The sequence below is a fragment of the Leucoraja erinacea genome, chromosome 23 (genome assembly GCF_028641065.1).
Source record: "Leucoraja erinacea ecotype New England chromosome 23, Leri_hhj_1, whole genome shotgun sequence".
Classification (NCBI taxonomy): Eukaryota; Metazoa; Chordata; class Chondrichthyes; order Rajiformes; family Rajidae; genus Leucoraja; species Leucoraja erinaceus.
In genome coordinates, this window is record NC_073399.1 from 30,544,769 (window position 1) to 30,571,451 (window position 26,683).

General features: G+C 43.0%; 1 protein-coding gene across 4 annotated transcripts in view; it reads right to left on the reverse strand.

Annotated features, from left to right (window-relative positions):
* The window catches only part of ntn1a (netrin 1a), a 230,546-nt gene that overhangs the window by 73,791 nt on the left and 130,072 nt on the right, over window positions 1-26,683 (reverse strand). For all 4 annotated transcript variants that reach the window (XM_055654207.1, XM_055654205.1, XM_055654206.1 and 1 more), the window contains exons 4-5: window positions 7,882-8,031; window positions 4,173-4,226 (exon numbers count right to left, since the gene is read on the reverse strand). In XM_055654207.1, coding sequence (XP_055510182.1) covers window positions 4,173-4,226; window positions 7,882-8,031 — 204 coding nt within the window. The remainder of the gene's footprint in view (window positions 1-4,172; window positions 4,227-7,881; window positions 8,032-26,683) is intronic.

Genomic DNA, 26,683 nt, shown 5'->3' on the forward strand with positions numbered 1-26,683 from the left:
CTTTATCTTTCTCATAACAACAGAAAGTGCTGACATCTCCCATGTTAGTGGTCTCTGGTATCCAGCTGTAAACGGGATTACATCATGACTGACTATGTTTTAGGGGCACTAATAATATTTTCCTTATGGCATCAGTTAAGGGAGAAATGTTTTAATAAAAGTGGTAGATTTCCAGTTGGTTATCTCAAAAGGGGAAACTTAGGCAAGGGATATTGCACAAGATATGGGCATTTTCACTTTCATTTCAATTAACAAAATGCAGGCTCTACAATTGACTTTCTTCCTCACAATTCGCCAGTTCATTCTGTGCCCTGCAGCACAACATTCAACACAGTAACACTCAGCCACTGAACGTCATCAGTCGACTCATTCTCGGAGCAGTATCAGACCATTCGGCCCATCATGTATACTCCACCATTCAATAATGGCTGATCGGTCTTTCCCTCTCAACTCCATTCTCCTGCTTTCTCCCCATAAACCCCTGATACCGTTACTAATCACGAATCTATCAAATTCCGCCTTAAAAATATCCATTGATTTAGCCTTCTGAGCGGTTTGTGGCAATGAATTCCACAGATTTACCAGTCTCTGACTAAAGAAATTCCTCCTCATCCCCTTTCTAAATGTATGACCTTTTACTCTGAGGTTATGGCCTCTCCTGCTAGACTCTTCCACTATCCTCAATTCGATGTTCAATTCGATTGTGGTGGATCTGTAGTGGCGGATCTGCTTCCACCTTCCTCAGCTCCCCATCCCTTGATTACCTTGCCAATTGACAGGAACTGGTCTCACTTTTGAAAGCACTCATTTTCTCCATTAAAAAAAAAGCCACAGGCACTGGAGTAACCCAACAGGCCAGGTATCATCTCTGGAGAACATGGAGAGGGGATGTTTGGGGTTGGAATCTTTCTTCAGGCTAATCGACTGATTCAGACTCCCACACACACTTCCAACTCTCTCCCCCACCATCAAATTTCTAGTTTTCCCTCCATATCCCCGACATCTGTAACTCTAGTTTGTCGCTGGACACCGTGCATAGAGACCGAGGGAGGAGTCTGAGTTTGCTGGTATATAACAGGTGGGGGTTTACCTCTCCCGGCCAACATTGAAAGAACTGGCAAATTCAGACCTGGAATTGGTGAGCTGCACCCATTCTTTTAAAAGGAATTCCTAATCCTGTGAATTATGTCGGCCTTTAGGCTTTAGAAATATAGGCCCTTCTGCTGACCTGTGATTGCCCCGTACACTAGCACTATCTTACACACAATCCTAGGGACAATTTACATTTTCTACCAAAGCCAATTAACCTAAAACTCGTACGTCTTTGGAGTGTGGGAGGAAACAGGAGCACCCGGAGAAAACCCACTCGATCACAAGGAGAACGTACAAACTCCATACAGACAGCACCTGTAGTCAGGATCGAACTCGGGTCTCTGGCGCTGTAAGGCAGCAACTCTATCGCAGCGCCATGGTGCCTCCCCAAAGATCGGGTTCATAAGTTCAGATATTACTTGTATTTTAATATGTTTTATTATATCTTAGTTTATATTCTAAAATACTTTAATTGATTTCAGTTTTAGTATACTGATTGATTGATTGAAAGATGCAGCATGGACATCACCCCTCAGCCCAGCGAGTCCACGCTGGCCATCGATCACCCGTCCACACTAGTTCTACATTATCCCACTTTTATATCCACTCCCTATACATAACAGAGGCCAATTAACCAACAAACCCACACATCTCTGGGGTATCAGAGGAAAACGCAGCCCCAGGACCAAACACACGCGGTCACAGGGAGAACGTGCAAACTCCACAAAGACAGCATCCGAGGTCAGGATCGAACCCAGGTTTCTGGTGCTGTGAGATAACAGTGCCAGCTGCATCATTGTGTCGCCCTAGAATATAGAACATTGAAAAGCTTAGCACAGTTACAGGCCCTATGGCCCACAGTGTCCGTGCCGAACATGATGCCAAGGTAAACTAATCTCACCTGGCTGCCCATGGACTATACTCTTCCATTCCCTGCATATCCGTGTGCCTATGTAAAAGCCTCTTAAGTTTCATTAGAGAATCTGCCACTACCACCACCACCAGGGACTCACTAGAGACTCACCACACATCTTGTTAAAAATACTTGCCCTGCACATCCCCTTTAAGCTTTGCCCCTCTCATCTTAAAGCTGTGCCCTCTAGTCTGACATTTCCACCCCAGGAAAAAGATTCCAATTTTCCACTCTATCTGTGGCTCTCGTAATTTTATGTACATCTATCAGATCTCCTCTCAACGTCCAGAGGTCCAGAGACAACTATCCAAGTCTACGCAACCTCTTCCTCTAGCTAACATCCCCCAAATACAGGAATATTCTGTTTTTTAATGACTGTATTTTGTTTAATACAAACTTTCTGATAAATGCTTTCTGTTGAGTTTTTTTTTAAAGGTGCTGGAGGAACTCAGCGGGTCAGGCAACGTCTGTGGAGGGAATGTAGTAGTGATGTTTTGGGTCGGAACCCTTGTTTAGACTGATGAAATGTCTCCTGTCCATTCCCTCCACAGATGCTGACTGACCCACTGAGTTCCTCCAGCACCGTGTCTTTTGCTCAAGATTTTAGCATCTTCAGTTTCTTGTGTCTCTACTTTGTACGAGGCACAGATTGGGTAGACAGTTAGAATCTTTTTCCCAGGATAGAAATATCAAATAGTAAAGGGTATAGCTTTACGGTGAGGAGCAAAGTTGATAGATGTATGGGGGCAAGTTTTTGTACAAAGGGTGGTGGGTGCCTGGAACTATTCCCAGGGGGTGCTTCAGTTCAGTTCAGAGATACAGCAGAGAAACAGGCCCTTCGGCCCACCAAGTCCACGCCGACCAACAATCACCCATGTTATCCCAGTTTCGCATCCTACACATTAGAAACATAGAAACATAGAAACATAGAAATTAGGTGCAGGAGTAGGCCATTCGGCCCTTCGAGCCTGCACCGCCATTCAATATGATCATGGCTGATCATCCAACTCAGTATCCCGTACCTGCCTTCTCTCCATATCCCCTGATCCCCTTAGCCACAAGGGCCACATCTAACTCCCTCTTAAATATAGCCAACGAACTGGCCTCAACTACCCTCTGTGGCAGAGAGTTCCAGAGATTCACCACTCTCTGTGTGAAAAAAGTTCTTCTCATCTCGGTTTTAAAGGATTTCCCCTTTATCCTTAAGCTGTGACCCCTTGTCCTGGACTTCCCCAACATCGGGAACAATCTTCCTGCATCTAGCCTGTCCAACCCCTTAAGAATTTTGTAAGTTTCTATAAGATCCCCTCTCAATCTTCTAAATTCTAGAGAGTATAAACCAAGTCTATCCAGTCTTTCTTCATAAGACAGTCCTGACATCCCATGAATCAGTCTGGTGAACCGTCTCTGCACTCCCTCTATGGCAATAATGTCCTTCCTCAGATTTGGAGACCAAAACTGTACGCAATACTCCAGGTGTGGTCTCACCAAGACCCTGTACAACTGCAGTAGAACCTCTCTGCTCCTATACTCAAATCCTTTTGCAATGAAAGCTAACATACCATTCGCTTTCTTTACTGCCTGCTGCACCTGCAAGCCTACCTTCAATGACTGGTGTACTATTAACATAAGCCAATTAACCTACAAACCTTCACGTTTTTGGGAAGTGGGAGGAAACTGGAGCACCAGGAAAAAAGCCCACACAGGGTGAAGGTGCAAACTCCGTACAGACTGCACCTGAGGTCAGGATTGAGCCCGGGTCTCTGGCGCTGTGAGGCAGCATCTCTACTGCTGCACCACTGTGCAACCCTGGTGGTGGGGGTGGCAGATACGATCTTGGAGACATTTGGATAGGGACATAGATATGCAGAGAATGGAGAGATATGGATTGTGTGCAGGCAGATAAGAGTTCATCGTGGCATCATGTTTGGCACATACATTGTGGGCCGAAGGGCCCGTTTCTGTGCTGTACTGTTCTATGTTAACGGCTCGTTCAATCTTGCTGGTCACCATCCAAGCTACGAGAGGGGCTTCAGTTCATTTGAGTTTCAACTTTGGTCCAGGTACATGTGGGTGCATGAGGGAACTAGTTGGCAAATCTGGGCAAGAAGCCTCATCCCAATTGAAATGGCCCCTTGTGCGTGAAAGGTAATACGAGTGGTCTTACCGGCAGATTCTTCCATACTGCTGGCAGCAGTCGTAGGTGGGACCACTGGAATTTCTGTGGGGAAGAAAGGCAGGCAACAGCAGTGAAACGTTAACATATTATTGGCTAGAGCACTGCAAAATGTAAATATAAAGAGCATTTATATGACCAGTGAATGTTTCCACAACTCTACAGTGTATAGTTAGTCCGCAATGTTTATTCACAGTAATTGTAATGGGTCTCAGTTCAGCAAATTGGAAATATAGTCATCAACAAGACTTGATTCTTTCAAATTGCACCTTTCAGCATTGAGATTGGCCATGCATGAAATATCACTTGCATCTCAAAAGGAGTGAGGCTGAATTCTGAAACATGTCTTTGTTTTTGGTTCGGTTTATGTACACTTCAAAGCAAGTAGACAGCAAGGATAAAATATCATGAATAGGGTCATGTCAATCAACTACAGTCAGTGAGAAGGTACACAAAACTGCTGGAGAAACTCAGCGGGTGCAGCAGAATCTATGGAGCGAAGGAAATAGGCAAAGTTGCCTATTTCCTTCGATCCATAGATCAAGAGTCAATTTGATTCTGCTGCACAGATGCTGCTGCACCCGCTGAGTTTCTCCAGCATTTTTGTGTACCTTCGATTTTCCAGCATCTGCAGTTCCTTCTTAAACACAGTCAGTAAGAAATCGGGTTCTGATACATAGAAAGTAGAGAAATATTAGGCACTTGCCCAATGTAAAATAATAAAACAAGGATGTCTAAAGGGTGAGGGTAAAGAATCAAGTCTTATAGAAACGGGTGCCACACGATGCTTGCATTGTCTGACCTTGGAAGCATTTACTCTTTTAAGTTAATTTCGATCAATCATAATTATTTTATCTTCACATTTCTTGGCTGAAGTGCATTTCAGTTGGTTTATATAGAATCATATTCCAGAACTGGGCACAGATTAGGTGGTCTAAATGAATTCTTGCAGGGTTTAGGATCCACCTTAATTCAGATTAACTAAAATGCACATCAAAATACAATACAATACAATACGGTTTATTTGTCACATTGCACATAAAGTGCAAGTGAAATGAATTTGTCAGCAGCGGTACAATGATAAAGAACACACACAAAAACACAATAAAAATTTAACATAAACATCCACCACAGCATTCATCACTGTGGTGGAAGGCACACAATTTGGCCAGTCCTCCTCCATTTTCCCCCGTGGTCGGGACCTCAACCCTCCGCAGCCGTTGCTGCGGGCGTCCAGATGGTAAAAGGACAAGGTACAAGTCCACGTAAGTCCAGGCAAGAACCTCTTCCATTTTATCTTGATATGGGGATTATCAGGGGTCAAAATAGGAATTGTACTTTCAGTTCTCAAAAGCACAGGTAAATCAACCACAGGAATAAGGACTGAATATTCTTTAAGCTGTCGTAAATGGATGTTCATTCTGTTCCTTGAGCATTTGAAGTCTTAAGTACAAAAACCCTTTCAGGAAACGGCCTCATTTTAAAAATTCTTTTGAAGGGAGTTCTCTACGTGCAGCACATTTCTGTGGGACGGAGGAGGTGTTTGGGGTAACTAATTCAAAAGGGCGCGTTTTGAATTGCAAGCCTAGATGGTGACTATAATTAATGTCCGTTAGGTTGAGGAAGGTTTCATCTTCATCAGCGGGCTGCTCAAGCACCTTTCTTGACAAACAATTGGGAGAGTGGTGGAAATGTTGAGGTCGAATGTGTTGAGACTACAGCTACAGGCAATTAGCTGCCTGATAATATTCCCTGCTGTGTGTGGCTTGCTGTTGTACATCATACCGTGCATTCAGCATCAAACAGCCAATATGGTTTTCTGAAGGGGGGGGTGTCCTCATTTAGCTATAGAGTAATGGAGTTATTCAGCATGGAATGAGGCCCTTCCGTCCAACTTGCTCACATCGAGCAAGATGCCTCCGCTGGCAGCTCGTTCCATATATATTACCCCTCAGGTTCCCATTAAATACCTCCCAAAGTCCTCTGGTTCTTGATTGCCCTGCTCTGGGTAAAAGGCTCTTTGTATTTCTCCTGCTTATTCCCCTCATGGTCCTGCACACCTCTATAAGATTACCCCGTATTCTTCCGAGCACCAAGGAATAACATTCCAGCCTCTTCCCAAAGCTCAGGCCCTCGAATTCTGGCAGCAACCTCCTCGTAAATCTTCTCCACACCCTTTCCAGCTTAACAACATCCTTCCTATAACAGGGTGACCAAAACTGAAGACAATACTCCAAATGTGGCCTCAGTAATGTCTTATGCAACTGTAAAATAACATCCCAACCGCTGTACTCAATACTGACTGATAAAGGCCAATGTGGCGAAAGCCTTCTTGACTACCCTATCTGTCTGTGACACCAAGTTCAAGGAACTATGTTCCTGCTCCCCTAGATCCCACTGCTCGGCAACACTCCCCAGGGGCCTGCCATTCACTGTGAAGGTCCTGCTCTGGTTTGATTTCATAAGTTCATCAGTTCTAGGAGCGGAATTAGGCCATTCGGCCCATCAAGAATCCCAAAATGGACAAAGGTTACTAAGAGGTTTGGAAGTCCTTTAATGTAGGAGATCCATGTGCTGCTAACCTACCACACAATGAAAATGAAGGGCATTGAGGCAACTCCATAACCTCAACGATGATGCATTCCTACCACTGACTGTGAAAGGCAGGGGATTAAGCTTTTCTTTATTGTCCACATTAAGTTGCAGTCCGATGACAAAAAATCTTCCCTAAGAATTGTGGTTGATTTAGCAACATGAGGTCATCAAACAGCCAAGATTCCAAATAATACTTGGGGCCGATGCAGATTTTTGAGGTCAGGGAAAGAAAATTGCATTGTCAGGACAATTCAGCACGAATCTGGTATTTTTTAAATTTAGAGACGTTGCATGGAAACAGGCCCTTCTGTTCACCGAGCTGACGCCAACCATCGATCTCCAGTACACTCTAGTTCCATGTTATCATACTTTTGCACCCACTCCCCACACAATAGGAGCAATTTACACAGGTCAATCAACCTACTAACTCACACGTCTTTGGGATGTGGGAGGAAACCGGAGCACGCGGATGAAATCCATGTGGTCACGGGGACAACATGCAAACTCCACACAGACAGCACCCAAGGATTGGACACGGGTCTTTGACGCTGTGAGGCAGCAGCTCTACCAGCTGTGTCACCGTACTGCCAAATCTCCAAAATATCCCAAAATGTTTTAGATTGTTGAACTAGTTATGATAAACATAAAGTGAATGGATTTTAAGAACAATTTAGCTATTGGCTACTAAAGGCCTAACTATGTTATTGTTACTTTTGAGGAAAATGTTATAACTCTGAAATTCAGTGAAGATGCAAGAACAGCAGAGTGGTAGAGCCGATGCTTCACAGCGCTGGAGTTTTCTGCACCACATGGGTTTTCGCCACATGTTCCAGTTTCCTCCCACATCCCAAAGACGTGCAGGCTTGCAGGTTTATTGACATCTGTAAATTGTTCCTAGTGTGCAGGTCACGGAACTAGTGTTTGAGTGATCGATGGGCGGCATGGACTCAGTGGGCCAAAGGGCCCCTTTCCACACTGCATCTCTCTGAACTAAAGTAAGTTGCCTACTGGGATGCGATCATTTCAAGCTCACGGTGAGAGTTTCATTTCAAAACCAATGCAATAGAGCAGCTGATGCGGAGAGTCAGAAAGATGAGTCACGTACTTATGCACGGCGCAATGGGAGATCGGCTCTGCTGATAACCTTTGGCGCATCTGTTGCACGTGATGCCAGTCACACCGTCCTTACAGGGACATTGGCCCGTGGTTTGGTTACAGGTTTTGCCAGCTGCACCCACCGGATGGCAATCACAGGCTGTGGGGAACATACAACAAAGAGTGAGGAAAGGCAAGACATACCAAAAACAGCCGAGCTTCTGACCAAATAAAGGTACACAGCAGAGAGAATAGAGAACAGAGATCCCCAGGGACAGTGTTGCAGCCTCCACACTTGCTGCTTTGTGATCTTGCTTTTACCAAATGGCCATTCTCTCCTCGCAGTGAAGATTATTTGAGTACTGTATCTATGAAAAATTTAAACAGCAGTAAGATTTCTAAACCATTGGCACAAGCACAAGGTAATGAAAGTTACAAAGTCATTTAGACGAGAATGGAAGTTGAAAGATCATGGAGAACATGTAAAAGAAAGTTAGTTACCACAATCGTACTTTATTGGACTTTATCTTGAGCTAAACATTATTCCCATTATCCTGTATCTGTACACTGTGGATGGCTTGATTGTAATCATGTATAGTTTTTCCGCTGACTGGATTGTATGCAACAATAAATGAGCTTTTCAATGTACCTCAGTACACGTGTCAATAAACTAAACTAAACGATTCCGCATAAATAAATAATCTTGACTAGATTTGGAAAGATAGTGCAGTACACTAGATCACTCTGGAATTAACCTCCATGTTCTATTAAGGTGCTGCCTGACCCGCTGAATTACTCCAGCACTTTGTGTCTTTGAGTTTTTTTGTACGGTAAATCAGCACCTGTAGATCCGTGTGCATTGCTGTTTGCATTAAGTGGGTTCGTTGTCCATCGCTAATTTTCGAGTCAGACCATGGCATCTTCACGACAGTGTTGCCATGTGTATGGAGATGGGTGATTAGACCAATCTGGGCTGGAGAGTTCCTTCCACACCAGGCACACAATGGCAACAATGTTTTTGATTCATGTGATTCTCTTTTCCCCCCCATTCTAGTTTCCCCATATGAATAACGACCACATTTTACACCTTTAAGGTGTAATATGAAATCCACTTGTAATAAGTTGACACTACTGTATATTTGTTTTCGTTAATACTCCCTGTTAGTAAAACTACGCCTATGTATCTTTTCATGCATCATTAAACTGTACTTTCATTTTACCAATAGATCGAAAAAAACTTGCAAAGTATAGGAATGCAAATTATTTATTGTTGAGTCATACTGCACGGAAATAGGCTCTTTGGCCTAATTCATCCATACCGACCAAAATGCCCCATCGAGGTTGGTCACATTTGCTCGTGTTTAGCCCATATCCCTCCAAACCTTTCCTAACTGCGGACTTATCCCAATGTCTTTCAAATGCTGATATAGAACCTGCCTCAACTGCCACCTCTGGCAGTTCGTACCATACATCCAGCACCCTCTGAGTGAAAATGCCATCCCACAGGTTTCCCTGCACTGGGTAAAAGATTCGGAGCATTCATAAACATTCCTTTGTCTGTTATCAGGCATTTTATTTCAAGCAGCAAAATGATTCTGTTAAATAATATGCAGAGGAATCTGGTGACACATTGCAAAGTCTGCACCCGTCAAGAAATTAGACAATTCTTAATTTCAGAACCAAATTTGACATTTAACAGAAAAATACTCAAAACTTCCCGATCTCTGGAAATACAATCAGTGCTGTTTAATCATCGTTGCACAAATTCAGCATTTGATTAGCACGAGTAGACTGCAATAAATCATGGTCTAAGATGGCTACAAAATATTATTTTTCAGAGTAAAATAGGTTGTCAGTCTTTGCACTGAAAACCTACATTTAATACCAATATACAGTGTAATTAAAATGTAGACAAAGGTTTCATATTATATGAGCTTATCATTTAAATTATTTTCCATTTTCAATAATACTCATGAATGGGGACTTTGACATTAATCTATGTTTAAAGTTACTTAATGAGAATGGTTGAAATGATCAATTGTTATTTAATTACAAGCTCGCAATAAAAATGATAAATGAGGGAGGCAATGTAATAAAAGGATTGTGGGAAAGGGAGCCTGGTGCAGTCAAGTCAATAGTTTTATTCTTCCTCACTCTGGTTGCCTGGAGAATTAGGATTTAGTACCACGGAGGCATTTTGGTGTTGAAAGCTGAACAAATCAATGCAAAAAAACCCCCAAATGCTGGGGTAACTCAGCGGGTTGGGCAGCACCCCTGGAGAACGTGGATAGGTGACGTTTCGTATTGGGACCCTTTTTCAGTCATCCATGTTCTCCGGAGATACTGCCTGACCTGCTGAGTTACTCCAACACTGTATCTTTATGTTTGTAAGCCTGCATCTCCAGTTTCTTGTATCTACAGATACTTTTGTTTGCCACTGGAGCTAAAAGTCTTGTCCGAAACTTTTCCGCACATCACAACTAACAGTTATTATGTGAATGAAGAAACTGCAGATGCTGGTTTATACCGAGGATAGACACAAAATTTAGTTTAGTTTAATTTAGATTTATGCTGGAGTAACTCAGCGGATCAGGCAGCATCCCCTTTGGAGACAAGGAATAGGTGAGGTTTCTGGATTAAAAGATGGAGGTGAGGAGGGGGGGAGACTTAGGGCACGAAAAGGCCAGAACAATTCAGGGCGTTCTGCAAATGAACTCAGGAAGGGTGGAGTCCATTATGGCCCATATTTGGCTGCAGAAGATAACTAAAAGTTATCTCGGTATCTGATGTATTGTCTCCTTTTTTTGCTATTTTATTTGCCATGAAACAGAGAATGAGCAAAAGTATTGGTCCCGAGCAGTAGGACGTCCTGGCATTACTGCCCACCAGAGTCTTGGAACACAAGTGCCTTTAGTTATTTTGCTTACTTGTGCATTAGCCTGCCTTGCCTTGCAATATTGGCATGCACTTTATTGGCATGGTTTGGGAACAGCTCCATCCAAGACCGCAAAAAATTACAGAGAGTTGTGGGTGCAGCCCTGACCATCACGCAAGCCAACCTCCCATCCATTGACTCCATCTACACTTCACGCTGCCTCGACAAAATTAAGGACCAGTTCCACCTCAGTCAGTCACTCTTCCTCCCCCCTCCCCTCAGGCAAGAGGCCTAAAAGTTTGAAAACACACACCTCTAGATTATTCCCAGATTTCTTCCCGGCTGTATCAGGCAACTGAGCCATCAACAACTAGAGAGCAGAGCAGTCCTGACCTACCATCTACCTTATTGGAGACCCACAGACCATCTTTAATCAGACTTTACGAGACTTTATCTTGCACAAACCTTATTCCCTTTATCCAGTATTTGTACACTGTGCTCAATTGTAATCATGTATAGTCTTTCTGCAGGAAGATTGTTCCCGATGTTGGGGAAGTCCAGAACAAGGGGTCACAGTTTAAGGATAAGGGGGAAATCTTTTAGGACTGAGATGAGGAAAACTTTTTTCACACAGAGAGTGGTGAATCTCTGGAATTCTCTGCCGCAGAAGGTAGTTGAGGCCCGTTCATTGGCTATATTTAAGAGGGAGTTAGATGTGGCCCTTGTGGCTAAAGGGCTCAGGGGGTATGGCAGGTACAGGATACTGAGTTGGATGATCAGCCATGATCATATTGAATGGCGGTGCAGGTTCGAAGGGCCGAATGGCCTACTCCTGCACCTATTTTCTATGTTTCGATGTTTCTACTGATGGGATTGCACACAACCAAAAAGTGATTTCATTTACCTCCATACACGTGACAGCAAACTAAACTAAACAGTGGAGGATGTGAGTTCCATTTATCCGTTCAACCCATTTTTGATTCAAGCCATGCTTGAACATCATAGGAAATATGAACATCCATGATTTTGATCTTGCTCCTTTTGAAGGTGGAAGCTGAGGGAAGATGGAGTACAGAGACGCTCCATTCACCAGTGTACCTAATGGCCTTGCTGTGAGAGGTTTATTAATTGAGCAAAGATAGCTGGACACTGCTTTCAAAAGTCCACTGTGCTAAGCAAGTTGAGAATACACAACCATTCCCTCCTGAAACATTAAATTGCTTAATGTGAAGACATTGATGGTGAGCAAATGAATACATTTTCACATCCCAAGACACAACAGTTGCTAGAATCATTAATACTTACGTACGCTATATGTTTTGATTACAACTGCTATTGTACTAATCTTTGCCAAGGTGCCAATGACCTTGATAAATTGATATGAAGGATATTCACCTGTGACCATAGAGCCACATAGAGTGGAAACAACTTGATCCAACTTGCCCACACTGATCAACAGGTCCCATCTGCACTAGTCCCACCTGCCTGATTGGCCCATATGCTTCTAAACCTGTTCTGACCATGTACCTGTCTTAAATTGTGTGACTGTACCTGCCTTAACCACCTCCTCCAGCAGCTCATTCCATATGCCCACCACCCTTATGAAGTTACCCTTCAGTCTCATATTTAGTCTTTCCCCTCTCACTATGTCCTCTGAATCTTGATTCCCCTGCTCTGGGCAAGAGACACTGTGCATTCAACCCCGATGAGGAACCCTCTCTACTTGTGCTCACCATAACTGAGAGGCTGCCTCACCAGACCAGCCATAACCTACACCTCCTTCGAGAAGCCAAAAAAAAAGTTCTTCGTGTGCCAGAGAGTGCGTTACGTCTTATCTGGAAAGGGAATGCAGGAGGATGCTCAGAACTAGGTGGAAAGGCAAATGATAAAATAATGGGTTGAGAAAACAAAATTTAAAAATGGATGCAGTTGTATTTCTACTCTGGAAACAGACGCAAAACGGGGTAACTCAGCGGGTCAGGCAGCATCTCTGGAGAAAAGGAATTGGAGACGTTTCGGGTCGAGACCGTTCTTCAGACACGATGTGAAATGTTGCTTATTCCTTTTCTCCAGAGATGCTGCCTGACATGCTGAGTTACTTTGTGTCTATCTTCAATTTAAACCAGCATCTGCAGTTCCTCCCTCCACTGTATTTCTACACTATTTTACTACTTTTCTTCATTCCCGCACAATCCACTACCATGTGGAAATGATTATAGCTGCAAATAGCAGAAGTGGTATTGATACTAAACGGGATATAAGTTTATTACTAAACATCACCATCACCTTTTATAATACCAAACTGCCCGTTCTGCCGTCTAGAATTGAGATTAGAAAATTTGGTGCTGTGAGACAGGATAGAAGAGTTCCGATCCGAAACGTTAACTGTCCATGTTCTCCAGAGGTGCTGCTTGACCCGCTGACTGACTCCAGCATTTTGTCTTTCTTTCATAAACCAGCATCTGCAGTTCCTAGTTTCTACTATACAAGGACAGATTATTAATTCTAAATCCACGACAAATATCCTATCCTTCCCTACTATAAATAACTAAATTTCAAAAATGAAGAAATCATTTTTTTTCTTGCATTATGGAAAAGTACACAGAACTGTATCCAGCGGCAAGTTCCAAACAAGTTCTAGTCAAATAGTACAAAGTTTGTAGAAATAATGAACTGCAAATGCTGGTTTATACCAAAGATAGACACAAAGTGCTGGAGTAACTCAGTGAATCAGGCAGCATCTCTGGAGAAAAAGGATGGGTGATGTTTCGGGTCGCGGCCAAAATATCACCCATCCTTTTTCTCCAGAGATGCTACCTGACCAGCTGAGTTACTTAAATCAAGTCAAGTCAAGAGAGTTTATTGTCATTTGTCCCAGATAGGACAATGAAATTCTTGCTTGTTGCAGCACAACAGAATATTGTAGGCATAAATACAGATCAGATCAGTGTGTCCATATACAATAGAATATATATATATATATACACACACATAAATAAACAGATAAAGTGCAATCGGCTGTTATTGTTCATAGTTTGTTTGAAGTTGTGTTTAATAGTCTGATGGCTGTGGGGAAGTAGCTGTTCCTGAACCTGGATGTGCCAGATTTCAGGCTCCTGTACCTTCTACCTGATGGCAGTGGAGAGATGAGTGTGTGGCCAGGATGGTGTGGGTCCTTGATGATGTTGGCAGCCTTTTTGAGGCAGCGACTGCGATAAATCCCCTCGATGGAAGGGAGGTCAGAGCTGATGATGGACTGGACAGAGTTTACAACTTTTTGCAGTCTTTTCCGCTCCTGGACGCTCAGGTTCCTGTACCAAGCCATCATGCAACTGGTCAGCACGCTCTCTACTGTGCACCTGTTGAAATTCGAGAGAGTCCTCCTTGACATACTGACTCTCTGTAATCTTCTCAGGAAGTAGTGGCGCTGATGTGCTTTCTTTACGATTGCATCAATGTTCTGGGACCAGGAAAGATCTTCGGAAATATGCACGCTCAGGAATTTGAAGTTCATGACCCTTTCCATCATCGACCCATTGATATAAATGAACTGTGGGTCCCCATCCTACCCCTTCCAAAGTCCACAACCAGTTCCTTGGTTTTGCTGGTGTTGAGGGCCAGGTTATTGTGCTGGCACCATTTGGTCAATATGTCGATCTCACTTCTATACTCGTTCCTATCAGTGATACGTTCCACAACAGTGGTGTCTTCGGCAAACTTGATGATGGAGTTCACACAATGTCCGGCTATGCAGTCATGAGTATAGAGTGAGTACAGCAGGGGGCTGAGCACGCAGCCTTGAGGTGCTCCCGTGCTGATTGTTATCGAGGATGACATTTACACCAATACGGACAGACTGCGGTCTGTGAATGAGGAAGTCGAAGATCCAATTGCAGAGGATCCAATTGCAGAAACCCAGATCTGAGAGCTTGTTAACCGGCTTGGAGGGGATGATGATATTAAATGCCGAACTGTAGTCAATGAATAACAGCCTGACATACGAGTTTTTGCTGTCCAAGTGGTCCAGAACGGAGTGGAGGGCCACTGACTCCAGCACTTTGTGTCTATCTTTAGTGCAAAGCCTGCTCCAGCTCGGTCATTTTCGTTTCATGATATCTAAGATCTCATTGTAGATTTTATGTATCAATTTGAATTCATGCTATGTTGAAAAGACTACCACCGCACACTTGTATGTGAAAACTGGCATCTGATTTATTTTGCACTTGACCTTTTAGAGCAGAGAAAATGAATTTTAAAAGTGCATTTATATCTCCCAGATGTTTTACATGAGACTGAAATAAATAATTTTTCCGGGTAGATTCTTGAGCAGAATTTGTTGTTCCATCATTGGTTGTCCACCAACATATTCTACCAGTTGGACAATACTTATTTCCATAAGGCCCTGTGGGGCAAGAGCCTATCTGGCTCACAAAGTATTAAGAAATCAAGAGTGATGGGTGGCGTACAGACCCATTGCTGTTTGTGCTTAAAGACAAAACAAAAACTGACATCCAAATAAGAGCCATTTCCTCCGACAATGTGGAGAGTAATTCAACTCAACATTGAATAACAAGAGCAACCAAGGAGTCAAAACAAAGAATGGAGTCTGGGGAAACTTTATGTCATTGAAAATACTAGAAAGACTATTTCAGTCACGGTCTTACAAATGTGGACTGGTTTCTGGTAGTTGCATTGCCATTTCCTGGTCAAAATGTATAATTTATGTTGGTTTTCTTGGCAAGGGTCGGTGAGATAGATGTAGACGCCCAGAATGAAGATTCGGAAAAGGCCATGACAGGACGATCCTGGTAGGCCCAGAAAGATTAGCCCTTTATCCCTAAAAACATTGAAAACCTGATTGAAATAGTTGAAACAATAGAAGGAATAAGCTTTGAAAAGATGATTTAAACTAGATCAGTTAGGAAGAATGAATGGACAGGGTTGGACAAATTGTATAGACTTAGAACTTGCCATTTACAAGAGGGTACTTTTTATCATCGCAGTCAGGTATAGGCTTGGTTTATTATTGTCACGTGGAACGAGGTACAGTGTACAGGTTTATTTTGTATGCTATCCAATCAATTCAGATAATAGTTTAAGTGAATACAGTAAAGTTAAACTACAGGACAATAAGTAGTGAAGGGGAAGATACAGACTGCAGAATATAGTTCTCAACATTGTAGCACAACAGTTCCATAGACAAAGTCCAATGTCCACGATGAGGTAGGTTGGGAATTGGATTACATACGTGCTAATGGCAGGACCGTTCAGGAGCCTGATAACAGAGGGGAAAAACTGTTCCTCAGTCTGATGGTGCATTCAACTTGCAGTTCATTCAGTGGGTGTAAATTCATTGCCAATATCATAAGGGGAGATGGTAAAGTTATACCAAATGATCACTGATATCTCATGGAATCTTCCTGGAATATCTGAGGAGATCAAAATGGAATTATTTATAGTCACACAGCGTGGAAACAGACCCAACTTGCCCTCACCAAACAACATGCCCCATTTACACTCATCCCACCTGCCTGCATTTAACACATATCGCTTAAACGTATCCTGTCCATGTACCTGTTCAAATGATTTTTAAACTTGATTGTACCTGCCTCAACTACCTCCTCTGGCAGACCGTTGCATATACCTACTACCCTTTGTGTAAAAAAATTTCCCCTCAGGTTCCTATTAAATCTTTCCCCCTGACCCTAAACGTATGTCCTTTGGTTCTTGATTCCCTTACTCTGGGCAAAAGACTCAGTACGTTTACCCAACCTATTCCGCACATCATCTTATATACCTCTATAAGATTCCCACTCATCCTTCTACACTCCAAGGAATAAAGTTTTAGCCTGCTCAACATGTCCCTATACCTCGAGTCCTGGCAATATCCTCATAAATCGTCAGTGCATGCTTTCCAGCTTCCTAGCACCCGACAGAAGCTTTTCACGGTACCTCAGTACACATGGCGATAAACTAAACTCAGTTGACAAATACTGCATTAGGAGCAGGTGAGGATATGGCGACAGGAGGGGAAAAGATATGACGGAAAGAGGGTGAAATTGCCCGTTGTGAACGGTTTGAGAATTGCAAATTGCTTGCCCAAAAATAAAGTGTAGAAAATGTTACCAATGTAAAAAAATAATATAATGTGAATTAAGCATTCACACTTCACTGCATGCCTCCACTTCATCTTCATAACACTTGGTGTAAACGGTCTGGATGGAATTGGTTTTGCAGATGTTGTACACGGCAGGGAGGTGTATGGTTTGAAAGAGAAGGAACAATTTCAGTGATCAAAGTGCTCAACCATTTCCTTCTATGCTAAGTGATAACAGGAGCATTCTTTAGAATTCCTTCTGCCTTTCCATTCGTATGACCCATGGCCCAGCCAAAATGAGCCATCAACTTGCCCCCAAAGGGTTTCACACAAAGGTAAACTAGCTGAAATCAACAACAATTATATTAACCTCCCTTGGTTATTTATAAGCTGCCTAGTTTTTCATGAAAGTAGCATACCTTTATAAACAAAACAATATGCCGAACTTGGCAACAGCCTTTCACTCGATTATTATAATTAAAACCAAGATTTACTGAACATGAAAGAAATCATTAAGAAAAAAATACTCCACCACATCAACAGACTGAAGTTTTTGCAATAATCCAAACAGCTTGTTAATTTTTTTAACAGTGACCATAAAAACGAGAGTATTAAAAAAAGATGGAATCTGTTTTTTTCAAAACACAGAGTGAAAACGAAGTCAAGCTAAGAGTAAAGCTTGTGTCTCTCATTCTTTTGCCCAAAGCCCATTCGCTATTATCAGTGGACACTGCTGGTGATTTGTATCATTAAAAACAACATAGTTCCTTGGACTTTCAATAGAAAATGACCATGATATCTGATTGGAATAGTATTTATCAGATTGTTATAATGGTCATAACACATCATGAAGCAATGGCAATTATTCCCACAGATGGTTTTATTTAATTGAAAATTGTATGCACATTGGGTTTATTCCCGAGACCCAACCTACAGTGTGCCTTTTTTTAAACAACTAGCATTGTTTTATTGTATAATCAGAAAATCCTTCAAAGACTAATATTTCTGTGTATAATTAAAGCAATATTGTGGATTGCTCCATTATTAAGCCTGCCATTATTAGGTGAATTTTTCAATGTGGTGCTTTTTTGTTAACTTAATTTTAATCTATTCTGACTGAATCTACTGGTTTTCATTTTATCTTTGGCTTTGACATGATATGACAGCTGGAAACACGCTGGTGCAGGCAATATGCAAGTGATTAGTCTGATGGGACGCTGAAATGTACCAATCTGGTGAATGGGGGGGGGGAGGAGGTAGGCGAGTCCACGAGAAAGACACAGTTACGCAGCCGGTAGAGCTGCTGCCTCACAGCGCCAGAGGCCCGGGTTCCATCCTGACCTTGACTTCTATCTGTGTGGAGTTTGCACAATCTCCTTGCGACCACATGGGCTTCCTCCGGGCACATCTCGTTTCCTTCCGAAAGATATGTTCTTTGTAGGTTAATTGGCCCTTTCTAAATTCCCCCTAGAGTGTAGGGAGCGGATGAGAAAGTTGGACAACATAGAACCACTATGAAAGGCATGGATTCGGTGGGTTGAAGGGCCTATTTCTACACTGTATCTTTAAAACAAAAGCATGCACTCATAGGTTCATCAATTATGATACTTTTGAGAGGAACAGAGAAAGATTTATTAGCAAACTTAAATGGCAACTTTTTCACATTGTGCTGCCAGAGGAGGTAGTTGAGCAGGTTCATATAACAACATTTAGATGATATTTGGACAGGTAGATGAATAGGGAAGGTCCATAGGAATATGGACCAAACACAAGCAGGTGGGACTGGCATGAATGGGGCATCTTGGTCGGCATGGACAAAGGCCTGTTTCCATGTTGTAAGATACTATGCAAAACATAGTGCTGGAGTAACTCAGCAGATCAGGCAGCATCTGTGGAGGCAATGGATAGGCAATGTCCATTGGGCCCTTGTGCCAGTCAACCTCTCCTCACCTATATCCACCTGCACCTCCTCACCTGTATCCACTTGCCAGTCTCGTCCCCATCTCTCTTCCAGCTTTCTTCCCCTACCACAATCAGTCTGAAGTCGGGTTCCAACCCAAAACCTCTTCATTCCCTCTTCACGTGCTCTGTAATTTGCTCAAGATTCCAACATCTACAGTTCCTTGTGTCACAATATTTATTAAATTGAAATGGGAATTATGATATGGGATTTATTTTCCAATCCTGTCATAAGTACATTAGAAATATTAACCAGATTTTTCTTTAAACCTTCTAAGATGCTGGTGGGCTTTGCGTGTACTTTTTGGCATCATCTTTTTTCCTTGCGCTAACATCATTAACTTGTTGAATGAAGTATTTTGGGTGAAATCTTTTTGTAATTTGGTACTTCATCCAAGTTACATCTTCACTTCAATGCCACAGGCTTGAATAGGTATACTCAATGTCTCATTAGTACTCATATAGTTAAGCTTTGTACACAATTGCAGTACAACTCAGTGATAGTTTTCTGATAAAGTCACAAAGTAATTCAACAGGTCAGAAAGCTTCTCTGGGGAACATAGAGAGGGGCATTTCAACCATCGGCTGATCAACCTCCCTCCCCCTCACCTGTATCCACGGGGTGGAAGATTGCAACCTTCACGTGTTCCACCCTGTTCCGACAATTGCAATCAACCCAGTGTGCACAATCAAACACGATCAAACAGACCAAGTTGTCCTACAACTTTAGGCTGTGCACACCTCACGAAAGAACAAGGAGAAGACCTGTATCCACCAACTATCTGCCAGGCTTTGTCCTGCCCCTCCTTTCTTCACTCCCCACCACATTCAGTCTGAAGAAGAATCCTGACCCGAAACGTCACCTATCTAGAGATGCTGCCTGATCCAATGGGTTACTCCAGCACTTTGTGTCTAATTTTGTAAGCCAGCATCTGCAGTTCCTTGTGTCTACAGGAGTTGTCTGTATTGCCACCTTTATCATTTAAGGCAATTGCACTTCAAAAGCCAATTAGATTTAACCTGGAAAGTATTCCAAATCAATATTGATTTGAAACCTAAGCCTTCATATAGGTTTGTATTTTAATTGACTGTAAATTTAATTTATTATTTTAGCTTAGAGATGCAGCATAGAAACAGGGCCTTCGGCCTACTGAGGCATACCGACTAACGGTCACCCGTACACTAGTTCTATCCTACACACTAGGGACATTAGAGACTCTGTACAGACACCACTCATATTCAGGATCGAACCTGGGTCTCTGGTGCTGTAAAGTAGGACCTCTACCACTGTGCCAATATTTTTGCCTGTTTTGTTTGGGGTGAATATGCAGGATTGATGCAAAGAAATTGTAATCCATAGCAATAGCTTCCCTCAAATAAATCGAGCCTTGAAATAAAAGGTTTTTATCCCATTCCTAACAAACTAGGAAATGGAACATTTTACAGAAAAGCATAGCTCTGTGAACTGGTAGCCAGGGTAGTGAAGTGGACCATGTTTATTTGAGGCCTTAGAATTATTTTGGAACTATTGTATACAACTCAATAAATTTGAAATGTTCTTACAAATATTTAGATTGTCACAGCTACGTTGTTTGATCCACGTTGACCTCTTTTGGAAATTAAAGTATAATTTATGCTTTTGATGTTGTGTGAGTGTTGTTCGTTGAGCCTGTGATGCTGCAGCTGGCAAGGATTTCAATGCACCTGTACCTTACCATAATTGTGCATTTGACAATAGAAATGTAGAAACCTGGACACATAGAGAGTAGGTGCAGGAGTAGGCAATTTGGCCCTTCAAGCCAGCACCACCATTCAATATGATCATGGCTGATCATCCAAAATCAGTACCCCGTTCCGGCTTTTCTCCCATATCCATTCCCTTAGCCCTAAGAGCTAAATCTAACTCTACCTTGAAAATCTGACCTTTACTTTGATGTGAGATATAGACTGCATATCCTTGCAGTCAAGGGGTGAAGATCATCTGAGCACATTCACGATCAGAAAACAATTCCCTTGAAAGTGACTAGGGCATCCTGAAATAGCAAGGCAACCTGAAGGGGGTGAATCTGTGGAATTCTTTGCCCAGATGGCTGTGGAGGCCAAGTCAAAGGATATTTTTAAGGCAGAGATAGATAGATAGATTTTTGATTAGTACAGGTATCATGGGTTATGGGGAGAAGGCAGGAGAATGGGGTTAGGGGAGATAGATCAGCCAGTATTGAATGGCAGAGTAGACTTGATGGGCCGAATGGCCTAATTCTGCTCCTATCACTTATGACATCTGTAAAAATGTCTGAAATTTCAACCTGTATTTTTAACTTTCATTCTATCATGAAGGCATCGATGCATTTAACAGTACAGAAAATAAGTGCAGTAAGTTCACTGCATACAAAATGTTGAAATGTCGTCATGGCTAAAGCTTGTGAATATGGCTTATTATTTTGTAAATCATCACCCCTGATTTATTTGATTGCTGTATATCACAAGCTATGTACATATGAGACTAAAACATAAAAGAGAAATATCTAGGTTAAATATTTACACAGATTGAAGTTGTTATGATAAGTTAACATTAACTAGCAACAAATCAGAGGCAGTAAAGATGAACATCTTGGGAGGTTATATTTGTTCCTATATGGGCGGGCATGCTGGCAGAGCAGGCTATTATTGCCCGTTCCTACTGGCCATTGAGTAGGTACTTTGTACATTCCAGAATGCAAAGGTTCGTATGCTCGTAACTTGACTTGGTTGAAAGTGCAAAGTGGATGGTCTTGTGTACACAGTGAAACATGGAACCCTTCAAGATAGACAGTGGCTGGGCCGAGGTGAAAGCTCTTTTTGACATTATCATCCCAAGACAATGTTTTCCCTTCCACTACACACTGATGCTAGCAGCCTAAGTACCTCCTATGAAGGGTAATGTTTTATTTATCTATCAGCAGGCATCTATGAACATGGATGTCCTGATGTTAATGAAAGATTGGAGTGTTGGCAACTAAGTTCTATCATTTTCCACCTGCTGCGATGTCAGCACAAGAATTCCAGCGACCTGCTTTTCCTCAGCTGAGCCGGAACTACATTAGATCAGTGTAGAAAGGAACTGCAGAACGAAGATAGACAAAAAGAAATGCTGGAGTAACTCAATGCTTCAGGAAGCATCTCTGGAGAAAAATTATGGGTGAGTCTAATATTCCCACTTGCTCCTAAGGTTCCTCTTAAATCTTTCCCATGCCACCTTAAGTCTTTGTCCTCTAGTTTTAAAATCTTCAACCCTGGTAAAAAAGCCTGTGAGCATTCATGTCAACCATTGCCCTCATGATCTACACCCCTTTCCAACGTAATGACATCTATCCTGTGGCTGGGCAAGCGGCAGTACTCCAAGTGTGGTCTCCCCAAAGACTTGTACAGCTGCATCACTGTGTCCCAACGTTTGTACTCAATATCCTTCCTGATGAAAGTGAGCGTGCCAAAAGCCTTTTTCACGACATTAAGGGTGGTCTGACATTGCTGCTATTTAAAAAGAATTATTAGATTTGCACAAAAATGCCTTGGCTATCACCCCCCAAGATTTATTAAATGCACGAATACATCCAAACCAAAGGCTTAATTCTGTTTAATTTTGTTTATTCTAATAAATATTTCGCTCCATTTGATTAAGTGTTTGTAATCTCATTGTCTAATGTCATATCCATTCATGGGCTGGCCTGGTCGAAAGTGAATTTAAATAATTATTTAATGTATTTACAATGTTGCTATTAATGTCTGCTTTCTCCTTTGTTCATCGTGTGCTTGTCCCATTCCTGACATTCAGTTTTCCTTCAGGCCTTTATTTATCGCTGGCATTTAATCGGTCTATAGTTTGTTCTTATTATTTGTGGAACATGCTTTTCTCTGTTTTCATTGAACACCGTTTTAAGTATCTCACATTACAGTTATATGGCATTGGTCGCCACAATTGTTGCCTGTTGCATTTCCCCCTCAGATGTTCTCCAATCTATTACTATGTCCTTTTCATTCTAGCTTTAACTTTATTATTGTTACGTACTCGAGGTAAAGTGAAATGCTTTTGTCTGTGTGCTAACCAATTAATCAGAACATATTAGTTTAGATTTAGTCTTAGAGACATTATGTGAAAGCAGGCCCTTCGGTCCCCAGCGATCCCCCCCCCCCCCGTACACTAATAATAATAATAATACATTTTATTTGTATAGCGCTTTTCAAGGACTCAAAGTCGCTTTACATGGGGAGTCAAGAACAAAACAAAATAGAGCAGTGAGACAGAGATGCAAAGGGGAGGGGGACATGGGACTAAGGGTATGCAGAGGTGAAGAGATGGGTCTTGAGGCGGGACTGGAAGATGGTGAGGGACTCAGAAGTTCGGATCAATTGTGGGAGGGAGTTCCAGAGCCTGGGAGCTGCCCTGGAGAAGGCTCTGTCTCCAAAGGTGCAGAGGTTGGATTTCAGAATGGAGAGGAGACCGGCTGAAATGGATCTGAGGGACCGTGAGGGTTGGTAGGGGGAGAGGAGGTCAGTGAGATAAGGGGGGGCCAAGTGGTTGAGGGCTTTGTAGGTGAGGACCAGGATTTTGTAGATGATCCGGTGGGAAATGGGAAGCCAGTGAAGTTCTTTGAGGACTGGGGTGATGTGGTGCCAGGATTTGGTGTGGGTAATGAGTCGGGCGGCTGCATTCTGGACCAGTTGGAGTCGGTTGATGTTGCTGGGATTAATGCCAAAGAGAAGAGAGTTACAGTAGTCCAGTCGGGAGGAGATGAAGGCATGGATGAGTCTTTCAGCAGCGGGGGGTGTGAGAGAGGGTCTGATTTTGGCAATGTTGCGGAGGTGAAAAAATGATGTTTTGACAACATGGCGGATGTGAGGCTCAAGGGAGAGGGTTGAGTCAAAGATCACGCCAAGGTTGCGGGCCTGAGGAGATGGGGAGAGAGTGGTGCCGTCAATAGTGAGAGTGGGGTTGTTAATTTTGGTAAGTGTTGATTTGGAGTCAATGAGGAGAGATTCTGTTTTGTTACTGTTTAATTTAAGGAAGTTGAGTTGCATCCAATATTTGATGGCTGACAGGCAGGAGTTGATATGGGAGAGAGGGGGGTGGTGGGGGGACTTGGTGCTGAGATAGATCTGCGTGTCATCAGCATAGCAATGGAAGTCCAGGTTGAAGTGACGGAGTTCTATGTCCAAGGGGGAGGATGTAGATGATGAATAGGAGGGGACTGAGAACAGAGCCTTGGGGAACGCCTTGAGTGACAGTGGCTGTAGCAGAGGTGTGGTTATGGAAAGAGATGAAGTGGGATCGGTTGGAAAGGTAGGAACGGAGCCAGCTGAGTGCAGAACCTTCAATGCCGAGGTCGTTAAGTCTGGTGAGCAGGATGTTATCGTTCACGGTATCGAAGGCCGCGCTCAGGTCGAGGAGGATGAGGAATTGAGGGAACCAGTGTCAGCAGAGGTGAGGAGGTCGTTGAGGAATTTGAGGAGAGCAGTTTCTGTGCTATGGAGGGGGCGAAATCCAGATTGGAGGGGTTCGAATAGGTTATACGCAAGGAGGTGGGAATGAAGTTGCGACGCAACGATATGCTCCAGGGTTTTTGAAAGAAAGGGGAGGTTTGAGATTGGGCGGTAGATAATGAGAGAGGAGGGATCAAGACCAGGTTTCTTTAAGATTGGTGTGACAGCAGCAGTTTTGAAAGCGGAGGGGACAATTCCTTGGGACAATGAGGAGTTGAAGAGATTAATGAGGTAGGGGCAGAGAACGGGGAGGCAGGACCTCAGCAGGGGAGTGGAGAGAGGGTCGAGGGAGCAGGTAGTGGGTTTGGAAGAGCTAATGAGTTCTAGTTCTATCCTACACACTAGGGAAAATTTACAGAAGCCAATTAACCTACAAACCACATCTTTGGAATGAGGGAGGAAACCGAGCACCCAGAGAAAACCCACGTGGTCCTAGGCAGATCATACAAATTCCGTACTGACAGCACCTACAGTCAGGATTGAAACCGGGTCCCTGGCTCTTTTGTACAATCAACCTGTACTACTTTTATTTAAGAAGTTAAATAGAACATAGATAAATAGAAAATAGAATGTGGCTAAGACAAGTTAGCTTAAAATCGGTGATAGGGAAAATCATGGAATCTTTATTGTAGGAGTAAATAGAACATCTGGAAGTGAAAAGTGTAATAAATAACATGATTTACCGAAAGGAAAATCTTGCTGGGCCATTGTTATTTGTACTTTTAAAGTAATGGTGAGAGTGGATAATAGTCTACTGTGATTTTTGATGGATTATGTCTTTGGTTGCACTACAGATTTAAGTTTATATACTATTATGGTTACCTAGTTTTATAGTTAATTAACTTATTGATTATTATAAGTTTAGAGGAGTTGTGTGGGGCAAGTTATTTTACATAGAGAGTGATGGGTGCCTGAAACGTTCTACCAGGATGCTGGTGGAGGCAGATATGATGGTGACATTTAAGGGGCATTGTGTTAGGCACATGGAAATGCAGGAAATGGAGGGGTAAGGATCACATGCAGGCAGAGGAGATTAAATAGAGCTTGGCCACCATGTTTGGTATGGTCATTGTGAGCCGAATGGCCTGTCCCTGTGCTGTTTTATGTTCTATATGTTATTGCAGTTATGGCCGTGTTTGGCAGCACCAAGTAAGAATTTCATTGTTCTGTTGCTGGTACATTTGGTAATGAAACACTCTTCACCCTCTTGACTTGACTCTCTTTTGAATACAGTAGATATAACTTCTCTCCTGCAGTAACAATTCCATACACTCTGCAGCAACCCCGACGTGACATTAACCGTCTCAACGTTCCACTCCCCTTAAGGGCCTGTCCCACGAGCGTGCGACTCCATGCGGCAAGCGCGACCTAACGTGGTCGCTTTAGCCGTACGGACTCACGGGGCCGGTTCCACTTCAATCGCCGGAGCCCTATGGAGTTGTACGGAGCTGGTCCCGACATCGCGCGGGGCTCCGAAAAACTGACCGGGTTCAAAAATTCCGCGCAGCAATGGCCTGCCGGCCCGCAGCCGCCTCGACGCCGTACGCACCACCTCGACGCCGTATGCCCATCGGACTTTGCTCGAACTTCACGTCACTCACGCGAGGCGGCTGCGGGCTTTAGGTCGCGCTTGCCGCATGGAGTCGCATGCTCGTGGGACAGGCCCTTTACCTACAGTACTCCAACATCACCCCCTCTGAATGTACAGCCCACCACTCACTCTGCAGCAACCCCAACGGTCCGAAGAAGGGGCTTGACCTGAAATGTCACCAATCCATTCTTTCCACAGACTCTGCCCGGCCCACTGTGTTACTCCAGCTTTTTGTCTATCTCCAGAAAAAGGAATCCAAATTTGTCCAACCTCTTATACAGGGTAGCTATTAGTTTTACTTTAGACTTGTGGGTATGTGTGCATGTGCATGGAGTGGGGTGGTGAGGAGCTGGGGACTAAGGAACAGTACTGTTGTATATTCTATGTACGCTTGGAGTTCTGCACACTGTTCTGATCACCGTATGATATTAAGGCACAGGAGATGATATAGAAAGGATTTACACTTGGCAGCAGAAATCTGAAACCATTCCCCATCAGGAAACAATGAACAGGTGATCTCAACCTCAAATGCATCAACCTCCACTTTGAAACGCTTAACAATTAAACAACTCCTTATGCAAAATGTATTCAATCCAATACAGTGGTTGTGGTTCACGTTGATGTCTATAGGATTAAATCTTGAGCAAAACACAAAGTGCTGGGAAAACTCAACAGGTCAGGCAGCATCAGTGGAGGGAACGGACAGGTGACAATTTGAGTCGGGACCTTTCTTCAGCTGATTGACAGATGTTTCTCCACTCTCGGAAATAATA